Source organism: Nicotiana attenuata, unplaced genomic scaffold (assembly GCF_001879085.1).
Source record: "Nicotiana attenuata strain UT unplaced genomic scaffold, NIATTr2, whole genome shotgun sequence".
In the NCBI taxonomy this organism is placed as follows: Eukaryota; Viridiplantae; Streptophyta; class Magnoliopsida; order Solanales; family Solanaceae; genus Nicotiana; species Nicotiana attenuata.
The window spans coordinates 223532-237801 of record NW_017671277.1 but is presented as its reverse complement, the minus strand read 5'-3'; the positions used below and the strand labels follow the sequence as shown (position 1 = coordinate 237801).

Sequence of the window (14270 nt, the reverse complement as noted above, 5' to 3'; positions counted from 1 at the left end):
CCGTACCGATCCGCAAGACTCTTCTAAACCTGCGCATGACTCGTGAGACCTATGTAACCTAGGCTCTGATACCAACTTGTCACGGTCCAAAACCAACCCGTCGTGATGGCGCCTATCATAATACTAGGCAAGCCGACTACATAGACATTTCCAACACTCTAAAGCTTTGAAAGATACGGAAATAGTTTAATTTAAGGAAAACCTTTTGAAAGCAAAATAGGAAAATCATAACTCAAAACAAAATCTCTCCCAAAATTGGTGCATCACACGAGTACATGAGCATCTACATAAAGATATTTTCTGGTACACTTTCTAGCAAATAAAGCTGAAACATAAAATAAAAGACAAGGGAGGAGAGTCAAGGTCTGCGAATGCCCAGCAACTACCTCGATGATCTCCAAAGGTCCGGACTCTGCAACTCAGCAACCGCCGTGACCGGGAACACCTGGATCTGCACACGAGGTACAGGGTGTAGCGTGAGTACAACCAACTCAATAAGTAACAAATCTAACCTTTGGACTGAAAGTAGTGACGAACTCAGCAGGTACAATTCAATATAGAAATAACAGTACAGAAATATAGGCATGCTTTCAAATTCAACACTTAAACTCAATACAAGTAAGATAGATCAATTCCGAATTATATGAGGAATATGGCCTCTACATCTACGTGCCAATGTACATGTTGCATGTGATGCACCACACTGAAAGCCTCGTGTACTCGCACTCTCAGAATACTCAATCACTCAGTACTGTATATGGTCAATCCAGCCCAGGGAAGATCAATCCTAAATATATATACATCAACTGACACTCAGTCGTTCAGTATTGTATAAGGCCAATCCAACACAGGGAAAATCCATCCCCAAATATAAACAGTTTGGGAAAGATCCATGCCCAGGGAAGATCCATCCCTTAATATAAATCAACTGCGCTCACTAGAGGTGTACAAACTTCGGAGGGGCTCCTTCAGCCCAAGCGCTATAATAAGCCAGATCCAGGCATAAATCAATAAAACCTGCTGCGGCGTACAGCCTGATCCCATAAATATCACTCAAAATCAGGCCCTCGGCCTCATTCAGTCATCAATCTCTCCAGTCCCTCGGGCTCACAATGTCATGAAACTAGCGCAAGATGATGATATGATGTATCAATAAATAGCAACAGAGACTGAGATATGATATGCAATGAATAAGTATGACTGAGTACAAAATTTTAGTTTAATATATAAGTCAACAGCAAGGAACGACCACTATGGGTCCCAACAGTACCAGCATATAGCCTAAACATGATTCCTAGCATGAATCACAGCTCAAGTGTTCTAACACATAGAATACAGCAAGAATATTCTGATAAAATGGCTACGTAGCCCCAGGGTAATGACTAAATCACAACTTCTACGGTGCACGCCCGCACGCCCGTCACTTGGCATGCGCGTCACCTCAACATCTATCACATAGTACGTAATTCGGGGTTTCATACCCTCAGAACCAAGTTTAGAAGTGTTACTTACCTCAGGCTGTGCGAAACTCTATCCAACAATCCTTTGCCTAGCGAAACGGCCTCCAAATGCCTCGAATCTAGCCACAAATAGTTCGATACAATCAACACGATCTAAAGGAATCAATTCCATAAGAAATTACTAAGCTCTTAATCAAAAGTCAAAAAGTTAACTCAAAAGTCGGCCCCGTGGCCCATGTCTCGGAATCGGGTAAAAGTTGCAAAATCCGAAGATCCATTCAACCACGAGTCCAACCATATAAAAATTACTCAAATCCGATACCAAAATCTCGATCAGAACCTTAAAATTTGGCCTTAGAAATTTCCTCCATTTTCCCCCAATTTTCCACCCCAAATCACTAATTTAATGATGAAATCAAAGTCATAAACATGGAAATTAGCCAAAACTAGGTAAGAATCACTTACCCCAATCACCCACGTGAAAATCTCTCCAAGAATCACCTCCCACCGAGCTTCCAAAATCAAATTTGTGTTATGAACTCAAACCCTCAATTTTGAAATATTTAAGTTCTGCCTAGTGATCCTTAATCGCGATCGCGAAGCACAACTTAACTACCCAGAAATTTAAACCTATCCGACCGCGCAAAAAACACACGCGACTGCGAAGCATAGGCTGTCCAGGCCTATGCGATCGCGGATGGCTCATGCGTTCGGATAGAAGAACGCGCGTGAACCTTAGTTGACTCACCTCCTCTTCGCGAACGCGGCCTAGATCACGCGTTCGCGATGCACTATTTACCCCAGCCTACGCGATCGCGTGCCATAACTGACGATCGCATAGAAGTAAGACCACAACTTCTCTAATTGGCCTACGCGATCACGGATCTTCCCACGCAATCGCGTATAAGGAAATTAGATCAGTGCACTAGAAAATCTGCAGCTATAACACCAAGTCCAAAATTGATCCGTTAACTATCCGAAACTCACCTGAGGCTCCCGGGTCCTCAACCAAACATACCAACAAGTCCTAAAATCCGATACGAACTTAGTCGAGCCCTCAAATCACATCAAACAAAATCAAAAACACGAATCGCATCCCAATTCAAGCCTATTGAAACTAAGGAATTCAAACTTCTACAAACGACGCCGAAACCTAACAAATCACGTCCGATTAACCTCAAATTTTGCACACAAGTCACAAATGACACCACGGACCTACTCCAACTCCCGGAACCCCAATATGAGCCCGATAACCACAAAGTCCACTCTCGATCAAACTTCCAAATTTTTGACTTTTCGTCATTTTAAGCCTAATTCAACTACGAACCTCCAAATCACAATCCGGACAAGCTCCTAAGTCCAAAATCACCCAACGGAGCTAACGGAACCATCAGAACTCCAATCCGGAGTTGTTATTTCAAAAATCAACATCCGATCAACCTTTTCTACTTAAGCTTTTACCCATGAGACTAAGTGTCTCAATTCATTCCGAAACTTCACCGGACCCGGACCAACTACCCCGGTAAGTCATATAACAACTGTAAAGCATAAAATTAGCAGAAAATGGGGGAACGGGCTACAACTCTCGAAACGACCAGCCGGGTCGTTACATGATCAAACTTCTCAACCTTTCAAACCTTTAAGTTTCTAACTTTCGCCAAAATGCATCAAATCAACCTACGGACTTCCAAATCCAAATTCGGACACACGCCTAAGTTCAAAATCACCATACAAAACTATTGAAATCATCAAACACCATTTCGGAGTCGTCTATACAAAAGTCAAACTTCGGTCAACTCTTTTCACTTAAGCTTCTAAAACAAAAATTGTCCTTCCAAATAAATTCTGAATCATCTGAAAATCGAGCTCGACCGCAAACGCAAGTCATAATACATAATACGAAGCTACTCGAGACCTTAAGCCACTGAACGGGATGCTAATTCTCAAAACGACCGGTCGGGTCGTTACAAAAGGAAAATGCTCTTTGTTTTAAAAAGAATGAACCAATTACTATTTGGAGAGTCAAACAAGATTATTTAATCATATTTTTTGTAGATAGTTTTTAAATATTTTGAATTGTTAATATGCGACTTACTTACTTCTTATGTGGTTTCTAAATATGTAAGTTTTATTTTAAAAAATTTAAAGAATCTATGTATGAATTGACACAGAAATTAGTCAACTTGATCCATGCCGCAAAGATTCAAATAAATTGAAACTGAGGGAATATATAAAATAACATCAATGGTTTATCACTTTATATGACAATCCATGATTTTGTTATCTATTTACTTATTTGGTTAACTATCATATTCCCTAGATTATCTACATCAACTTTTTTAATCATTTGAATTTGAATCCGCGTGAAATTTAAGGAAATTTTTTAACTTTAGGGTCTTAAATAGAAAGAATTACACTTTTAATCACTTGGCACGGCAACCCAACTAAAAATAGTCCAGATTTGAAGCCTTTATCCGGCTTGGCCCAGGTTGTATATATTTTGAAAGAAACTTTTCAGTCTTTAACCCATTATTAAAGACATACTTCTAGGATTTTTTTTCTTTTCTTCTTTCTTCTATCCTAGCGTACTCAATCTCTCTTCACTCGACTCTCTCTTCCTTCTCCCTAAAATTATAGAATTTTTTTGTACACACTCGTGATAATTCTCGCATGCTATGTCAATTAGATTTCAATTTTTGAGTTAATTGACAAAAAGAGGTTAAGGAACCAGAATAAAATCTGGCATATCAGTCCAAAACTATCAGATCTGGCCTAAAACTATCAGATCTTGCCTAAAAGAGCATCTCCGGCGACCTCATCTCATATTTTCTTATTTCTCTTAGTTTTTGTTTCATCCTTTGCTACTGGTGAAGCCCAGATTTGAATGCCAAAACCTTGCCGGAAAAATTCAACACCAGCAACCACCGAAAACTGTAATGTGGTGATGGACAGAAGGTGTTTTCTAGTGTAAACTTGTATAGGTAGTGTTTATACAAACTTATACAATATTGTATAAATATGTATAAGTATGTATATATGCGTACAATGTTGTATAAATTAGATATATTTTTAATGTATAAGTGTGTATATACTGTATACATTGTACGTGTATAGTAGGCATCCATGGATGTTTTGACACTTTCTTCTTTTCTTCTTCTTTGTCTTTTTTTTTTTTTTCTGATATACATTATTAGAAATTGTATATACAAGTTTATACAAAGTTATACATCATTATGCATGTAATGCACATGTGTAGTTAAATCTAAAATAAAATTTATATGTTCAATCTATGTATAAATCGACTTTTCTTGTTGATTTATTTGCAAAATCATGAACGTGCAATAATTTTTTCAATTTTTATTTTTTATTTATGCTATTTGGAACTTGAAAAAGAAGAAAACTTAGGGTTTTCAAGTTGCATTATATATGAATTTGAATTTTTTGTAGCTGGAATAAGAATATATACAAACTTGGGGAAGAAGAATAAAAAATTACCGAATTTTCGTGCTTGAAGATCTGCAGATAAAAAAAAGAAAGAAAAAAATGCTTATTTTTTAAACGTTGGCCTATTGTTAATGGGCTACAGATTTGTAAAGTTGTAACTGGGTTATTCTGCTGCAATGTATGTAGGTGGACTGTATTTTTGTGTAATTCTCCCTCTTAAATATATAATATCGCCCAACCGTACTCTCAAATTAGAGGATTAAAGCAGTCGCCACAATATAAAATTAGTAAGACCAAGTCAAATCTTCGAGGAGCAATTACCTAGAGTAATGAGTTGTTTGAACCCCGAAGGGCTCCGGAAAGATTTGGTACATTATCTCGCTTTTTGAAAGGTTAAAAGACTAAATAATGACCCAACCGATTATTTGAGTTTTAGATCTCTATTTTTCTATACTTTCTGTAGGTTCACTTGGTATTTTAGACTTGTAGATATGGGTGATTTGGTTCCGATAATTTGAAACACTTGTTTCTAACTAGAAGCTTTAAGTTGAAAAGAATTTATCAAAATTAACATTTTGCATAAACAAGCTCGAATTGGTAATTTGAGGTTCCAATAAGTTCGTATGATGATTTAGGATTATATGTATATTTGATTAAGTAGCCAAAGGGTTCGGGTGTGATTCAGACATATCTTGTGAAAGTTGTAACTTGAAGAACATAAGAGTTCATAAGTTTGGTTTGGACCTTGATTCTTACAGCTTGTTTGGATGGTTGTTACCTATTGTATCGTATCGTATTGTTACTTTAAATACAATGTTTGTTTTGATTGTTACTTAAATTTTATTGTATCGTATCCTTAAATCCGTCGTTACGTAATGATGAAATGTGCCACTTTATGTAACGACCGATTTGGTGTGGCCGTGTCGTTTTCTTGTGTTTTTCTCTCAATCTCACCCTTCATTATTATTAAATAATTTTATTTTATCATTTACTCTACCTTTTTATATACCGTATCATAATTTTTTTTTATAATATTACAAGTTTATTTATCATATTACTGGTGCATGATACCATGAAGCGACGGTAAAACGACACAATCCATCCAAACATTGTATTCATCAAATGATACAATACAGTACAATACAATACGATATGAAACGATATGTAACAACCATCCAAACAATCAGTTAGTTGTGATTTTTCTGTATGTCTGTTGAGCCCTTGGACAAGTTCATATATAGTATACGGACCAGTGGAAATATAAAAGAGAGTCCTAATATTAATATGATGGATAATTAAAAGGCTGCATTATGTAAAATGAGAAAATTTAAGAAACCCAACATGATTAGTACTTTATTGAAAGAGTTTAACTTCTATACATTGACGCTATAAAATAATTTTTACACTATCAGATGAGCTATAAGTTGTTTAATAATTAGACAAATTGTCGTACCCATTACCATTAACAAACTATACAACAGGAAACAACTAAACAAGTATATGTTCATTTTCTCAAGAAAAAAAAAATCCTAACTGTTGCTCATGAATCTTTAGCTTTTTCTTTACTGTCTGTTCTCTCACTCTGTGATTCTTGAGTTGTAATAATAGGACCATGTGTTTTCTCAGGTTCTTTTGCTCCTCTATCTTCTCCAGTTCCAGTATTTTGGTTCTTGTTAGTTGAAGTGGAAGCAGAATTTTCAACATCACTTGACTTATGATGTTTTGTGGTGCTGTTTTTGAGTGATTCAGAGACTACTTGTATTTTGGGTAACTCTTCCTTCTTGACATCATTGTGGTTTGTGGCATCTTCATGAGACTTCTCTTCATCATTGAGTAGTTCCTGCTCAGCATTGCAAAACCAAAGGAAAAAGCTTGAAATCAGTGGTGAAGTCAAGAATTTCGCTAAGGGTGTCTAAGGATATTTAAGTTATTATGTATTATATGTATAAAAAATAGTAATATTTCACATATATGCACAGTATAATTTTCCGGCGAAGGGTCTCACCAACCTTGAGCCCTTGTTGCTCCGCCACTGCTTGAAACAGTATTTTTACATACTAAGAAACAGGCATCTATTTATGCTCTTGCAAAAAGAATGTTCTATCGGAAATAACCTCTCTACCTTCACAAAGTAGGGGTAAGGTTTGCATAAATCCTACCCTTCTCAGACCCCATTTGTGGAACGCACTAGGTATGTTGTTGTGAATGTAAGTTTTATGCATTGATAGTGCAAAAATAGGAAAACCTTGCTAAGGGTGTTTGAAATCGGTGGCAAAGTCAAGAATTTCGCTAAGGGTGTTTAACGATATTTAAGTTAATATGTATTATATGTTTAAAAAAGTAACAATTTCCCTATATATACAGTATAATTTCGGGTGAAGGGTGTTCAACTGACCACCCTTGAGCCCATGTTGCTCCACCACTGCTTGAAACAGTATTTTAACAAGCACAAAGATATGATTTTGAATGAATTTAATAAGAAAAAAGCACCTCTTAATGCTTTGGCAAAGAGAGTGTAAAACCTTCTCTCTAATGGGTTGTTTGGTTTACCATACTAATGAGTAAGAAAAATAATCCTAGCATAAAACTCAGCATAAGTAATTCCATGTTTGGTTGGTTGTAAACGAAAAAATACAATATTTGGTTAGCCTTATTAAACTCTGCATTGCTAGTACATGCATAAGTTATACGTGGATCGGTGAATTATTTTATAGGGAATAAATGTGAACTAAGAACATATGGATTAATAATAGATGGATAAGAGTAACTAAAGATAAAAATGCTCTTAAAGTAATAAATCCCAACATAACAATCCCTGCATTATTATTCACCGCATAACAAGGGGCGGAGCTATGTAGAAGCAAAGGGGTTCAATTGAATCCACTTTGTTGGAAAATTATGCCGTGCAAATAGAGCAAAAACTAATATTTTGGTTATATATAAACTGTAGAATCTCTTTGACATAAGGGTAGATTTTAGTGCAGAGGCAAAGGGGGCTTCCAAAATTGCTTTAGAACACAACATAAATTCCCGGCTCCGCTATTGCGCATAAGAATCTCTGTACTATAAGGTATCTTATACTATCGGTATATATAACTTAAGTTGTTTTTTGTTCTAGAAAGACAACAGCTGCATCTTCCAAATATTAAGATCATGCATCTTTTAGAGTGAGAAATTAAGTGCTACTTGTAATATTGTGCTTACTGCTTATAAACATTATTTCCTCATAAATGCATGTTATCAGCAATGAAAATGAAAAAATAACAATTTGTTTGGTTGGAGTAATGGGCTTTAACCAGAGTTCTTTTTTCCATCAGAGACATGATATTTCAAGGGAAAATTTGTTTTCTTGTCAAAAGAAATATCCTTTCCAGGTCATATGCCATCTACTCTTGGTATTAATATGACAAATTCAAGTTATATACACCGACGGTGAAAATAATATTTACATTGTCAGCGTAATTTAACATGTTATAGCATGTCGCATGTCTTATTTTTTAGGTTACTAGTTCCACTTATTATGGATAGTTAGCTATTTCGTAGTTATCTTTTAGGCGACATGATAGTGTCAATATCGTGTATCGAAGTTAAACTCTAACATGAATAGAAACATACCATCTTAGCATCTGCATGATGAAGTTTGTCTGCTGCAGAATCAATTAACAAAGTTCTTGTGTTTCTAGACATTCTTGGACTTGGACTTTCACCTATTTGTTCCTCCCTGTTAGAATTTAACATAGGGCCTTGACCTGTTGAGGATTTCGCTTCGAGTACAGACTTAGGTGATGAAGATGAACTAGATGCTGTAGGGACTTCCCGGACCATAGAATGTAAGCTGATAGAATCTTGATTGACTGCTCTCTCTGATAGAAAACCAGGTATATGATCCTAAATCACAAAAGCAAAACAAGAATCACTGAAATTTCAAACATTCTATAAGTGAGAAACTGGATAAAAAATGTTTTTTGCTATGCTTAACAATTGATATCCTAGATATTGGTATCCGCGTTTAACAAGTCGATACACAGCTAATATTCTGATGAAAGGGTATTATTTGTATGTTAGATTTCAACTTCATCATTGTCAAAACATCAAATTACCTCAGAATGTGATGAATTCTGCACTCTCTTCTGTTCCTCAGAATTTGAGGACCTTTCATTTACTGAGAACTTTGGTTGAATCAAAGAGTTGGGAGAGGGGGATGAAGTAGAGGCAGTTGGAACTTGTTCAACAACAAAATCTTGTGGTGATGATGATGCTTGTGATTCATCAAAACTCTGGCTAATTGTAGAAAAAACTACTTCTTCAATATGCCGTGAACCACTCTTATCGCGAAGCGTTTCCTGAATGTCATTGCTAGTGAGAGACTTAGGATTTTCTGCAGGCTTCTGTGTCTGTGAATGTGGAACTGAATTCTTCACTTTCGGATCCTTTATCGATAATGTCGAGCTCCGAGAAGTGTTCGGATCAGAACGTTCAGCAGTTACTTCATCTGGCAATTGATCAGTTGCAAATTTTGGTTGCGATACGGACTTAGATGATGATGTACTAGAGGCTTCAATTGAGTGATGTCCTTGTCCAATAGTTGAAAATACCACATTTTCACTATGTCGTTCGCTGTCACTGCCTATAATGAGTTCTGCACTGTCATTGTGTAAAGCTGAATTTGAAGTTTCTGTTTCTGAAGGTAATTCTGAAACTTGTAAAATTGAATTGTTTAAACTAAGCTCTGATTCTTGTGAAGCAATTGAATCTGATCTTTCACTAGAAATGTTCATTGACCTATCATTTTGAACATGATCTAAATTTGAGGAGGATCCTTGTTCGATTAGACAATTTGGTTGTAGAACAGAAGTTGGTGATATTAGTGATGTTGACGCAAAAGGGAGTTGTTGTACTGAAAATTCTGGTTGTAATAATGACCCTTGAAGCCTGTCACCAACTACAGAAAGTCCTTCCGGCCTACGCTGTTGATAACTGCTGGCTTGAGTCCTTTCTGTCCTTGGAGGTGGAAATGAGCTTGAAGCAATAGAATCTGGTTCAACTAATCGTTCCAATGGAACATTGTGTGGCACATTGTTCTCGGACATTTGGAACCTCGAAAATCCAAAATCCACAATATCTTGCTCAGTAACCTCGCGCACTTCTTTGGAATTTGATTCATTTTCATCTACTCTAGCTAGATGTGACGAGGACATCAGCGTGTCTTCACTGCTAGACGCGATAGCTTTTTCTATCTCCCCATCAATAGAAATTTCTTCATCCGCGGATGAGCTCCCATCGTTTGTCAGTGGAGGTGAACCGACTTCAGAAACCTCCACTTGCAAGTCAGAAGCAATAGAGTGGCAGGAAGTACGGTGCATAGGACGATTCGGATAGTAAAATCGTTCATCCTCTCTCGTGCTATCCAACAATGATGAACTAGGATGTGATGGATCACTTGATAAGTTCCTTAGAGCAGGAGAAGCAATAGACTTCAAGATTGCATCTTTATCTATCTTGTAAAATGGTCCATCCTCTTCTGAAGAAGACGTCGAGCTTGTCCTATTGCTTATGTCTTCCACTAGTACTGATTTTATCTGAACTTCACTATTATCTTTTTCATCCTGACTAATATCCAGGCCTTCCCTACTATGTTCTCCTTTATAGCCCAAATTCATCTCCGGTTCGGATGCTTGAGATGTCACTTCTTCAACTACTCTATCGTTATCTTCCCTACCTGCAAATAGATCACATTTTGTTAACTTTCACTAAAAAAAGGAAGAGCTATAGGTCACCATGAACTTCGCCCGTGTGAGTTTGCTCACGTTGCTAGTCCCAAGCCTGGATAAAAGGAGGGTAGGGTTGGTTGACAACTAGTGTAAAACTAGTAAATTCATGATGAATCCTCAAAAGAGGGTAGCGCGGTTCATGCAGGGTCCGGGAAGGGCCTCACCCCAAGGGGTGTGACGTAGATAGCCTACCCAAATGCAAACCTTAGTGGCTGTTTCCACGGCTTGAACCTGTGACCTATAAGTCACACAGAGACTACTCTACTATTGCTCCAAGGCTCCCCTTCTCACAATACAAAATATGTTGTATTGAAGGAAGTATTAAAGGCCACCCTGAACTCCAGCTATATGAGTTTGCTCACATTGTCGGTCCGCAGGTTGACAGCCAGAATAAAACTAATCAATTTATGAAGAATCCTCACAATGCGAAATATGTTGTATTAAAGTTACTAATGCAAGCTTTGTTTGAATCTTGATACTAAAAAGAATAGATATATCATTTTACCTAATCGGTGTCTTGATTTGGAATTTTCAGATGCCTCCTGAAACATTTGCCTGGACGGAACATCAAAACAAGGTGTTGGCTCGCGTTGATCAAGGTTCGAATCCCCTAGAAAAGCAGCCCCTATTCGTAAGCTTTCGTTCCTGTCCTTCTGTTCCTGAGCTGACATAAATTCTTGCAAGAAACTGCCACCTCTAACATTAGGCTTCTCTTCATGCTGATCATAAGGAAGGTCAAAAGGATTCCGATTTGGTCCTAGAATAGAAGGGGCCGAGCCCGGGGTAGGTGAAAATTGACTAGTTGATGATGATTTGTTCTTTGGAATTAAAATTGAAGAAATTGGAGTCAATGTTTCTTTGCAGCCTATATTCATCAATGACCTTCTAACCTGGAGGCTCAACATCTTTCGTGCTCTTCGTCTCGCCATCAAACTTTCTAATCTTTTTGTTCTTTCAATCTCAGAAAGTCCAAGATCCATGAGATTCTTTTGATCATCTTCTTTCCATTGTACAGCCTTATTTCTTGCACCTTCAATTTCTATTTCACCAAAACATTCTGTTTTTCTCTCATATATACTGCTAAAAGATTTAAAACATTTGCCATTTGCTTCATATGAGCATTCAGAATACTCAGGCCCTGAATTTTTGAAAATACTCGAGGTGGAAGAGCATTCAGCACGATCACTTATCGAATGCACTTCCACCTCTCGAATATCTTTTAATTTTTCTTCTATCAATGCACCTTTGTCAACAAAATCATGATCATTAAAAGGTATTCGAAAAGGTGCACCTTGTATTAATTCCTCAGCACCGCTTTCTATATGTTTCTTGGATTTTCTTCGTCTAACTGATCTAGCTCGAAGAAAAGCCTTTTGTTTATTGTCAATATTGACATTATCATTATCTTTATCTACATGGCTAATTTTCCTAGAAGGTTTCGAATCGACATCTCTTTCGAAATGTTTAAAATTTGGTATGCTAAAAAAAACTATAAGAAGAATAGTGAAAAAGAACATGAGGGGCAATGAATAAATGAAAAACCAGGTGATTGATGGTGAAAGAGCATAAAATAGGATGAAGAATGACAAAGTGGATGAAACAAATGGATGTTTCTTGGCAAAAGTGAAGGAAAATTCTATAGAATATTTAACATGTTTCCATATCAAAGTCTTAGTATCATTTGAATTGATAGCCATTTTTGTCTCAAATGTTGTATCATTAGGAAACCTTTTTTAAAAGGGTACACATGAATCTCAAATTATCTAACAAAAATATCCAGAGGAAAGGGAAATGGATATAAATAGAAAAAGACTCTCATCTTACCTTAATTAGCAGGAGAAAGAATGATTTAATGAAGGATAAAATATTAAAAGAAGATAAATGAGACATAATAGGAGATACTGTGAAGAAAATTTGACATGGTAATGAGAAATGTATCTATTTTTACCAAGAGAAATTAGGATAGAGGAATTGTGTCTATGTTTGTGCTTGTATGATTTTAGGAATTCTCCACCATCCTTGCTCCTGTTTTTTCGTGGCTAAGTGATAACTAGAGATTAGGATTCAAATTCAATGAATATATATGTAGCTCTGTTTTAAAAGGCAGAATTGGGACCGCCCAGGGCTCGCCCCGTGGCGGAGCACTCGTAAAACGCCCCTGGGCTTATGTGTGGGGTTTAGTTCCGTGAGACTTACGCCTCGGCCACCGGGGCTTACGCCCCGGACACGCCCAACGCCCAAAGTACTGGGCTCGCCTAATAAAAATTTATGCAATTGTATGTAACTAAACTTGTAAATCCTCAAGTTTTCTTACCAAATCGTTGACTATTCAAAATTACTTTTTTCTTAATCATAAATCATTAAGTTGAGAGTATTTTATGTCATAATTAAAATAAAAATTATTGCACGTTATCCACTAAGACTGCTATGATAGTAAATTTTAAATAAATCTTTCTTTTCAAAAGTATTTATTTATTAACTTTTGTTATGTCTTTACTACATAATAGTCCATAATTTTTTTATAATTATTTTTCTAAATATTATTTTTTTCACGTTTACAAGATACAGTACTTGTTAATTTAATATCTCAATATTAACTAGTAACTATTTACAAATAATTAGTTATCATGATATTGTATGATGAATTATGTGTCAGTTTATTAACTTGTTAAAACTTCAAAATAAATGATGCTAGAGAATCATATTTAAATTGTGAATTATGTTTTTACATAAATTCTCTTTCAAATAGAAATCATATTAAATGAAAGGAGTATTTTAAGTAAAATATCAAATTATAATATTAAAATTCTTTCAAGATTTATTACTCCTTAAGAGTTACATATAAGATTTCATATCGAATACATTACTTTTGATGTTTGAGTTGTAACTACGTTGCAACTAATTTGCATATTATGATATATGTCATACTTTTCGTATTATTCATAGTCGAATTATAATTTATAAATATTTTAAATAGATTTTTTGTTATAAAGATGTAATTTTTATAATTATTTTTTATTTTGTACTATCTTAAAATTCTTGAAATTAGTAAAATTTAAAGATCTGTGGACTTACCCCCATGTTTCAGCGCTTACGTCTCTCCTCGTCAGAGGTAAAACGCCTCGTCTCTCGCCCCCGCCTTTTAAAACATTGATATGTAGTATCACTCACCTATTATTCTCGTTTTTGTTTTTCACCATTTCTTTTCAATCATAAATATAGTCTATATATAGAGAGAGAGATAGATAGGGACTATATTTATATAGTTTGGATTGAAAAAGTTTAAGTTATTGTATACGGGTAAAAGGGATAATGCATAAAATCCTCCCCGACCTATGATCATAGTACCAACTACGCACATTTTCTTTTCGGGGGTCCTATTACCGCCTTGAACTATTTTAAAGTGTATAAACATCACCCTAAGTGCTCACGTGGCATAGAGAGTGTGCACACTCTCTTAAGGGCAAGTGGAAGTTACAAAAATAATTTTAAAATTGATTAACATGTACAAATGTCATCTTTTGATTAGACATTACATAATTAATCACATCTAATTAATTAGTCTCCTTCGTCTTCTAAACCTCTTTCTCGCACG

The 14270-nt window shown here is 36.0% G+C and overlaps 1 protein-coding gene across 1 annotated transcript; it reads right to left on the bottom strand.

Annotated features, from left to right (window-relative positions):
* Positions 1–6261: 6261 nt before the first annotated feature.
* Positions 6262–12551, bottom strand: LOC109207242. Its single transcript, XM_019370125.1, has 4 exons — positions 11181–12551; positions 9005–10623; positions 8520–8792; positions 6262–6744 (listed from the first exon to the last, which is right to left on the bottom strand). The coding sequence occupies exons 1-4, from the start codon at positions 12370–12372 to the stop codon at positions 6445–6447; spliced, it is 3384 nt and encodes a 1127-aa protein (XP_019225670.1). The 5' UTR covers positions 12373–12551; the 3' UTR covers positions 6262–6444.
* Positions 12552–14270: the final 1719 nt, after the last annotated feature.

Coding starts and splice junctions, on each gene's coding strand:
- LOC109207242 (XM_019370125.1), bottom strand. CDS start 12,372: ATGGCTATCAATTCAAATGATACTAAGACTTTGATATGGAAACATGTT. Junction 8,793..9,004: donor AGAATTCATCACATTCTGAG/GTAATTTGATGT, acceptor TTTGTGATTTAG/GATCATATACCTGGTTTTCT. Junction 6,745..8,519: donor ATCATGCAGATGCTAAGATG/GTATGTTTCTAT, acceptor AATGCTGAGCAG/GAACTACTCAATGATGAAGA.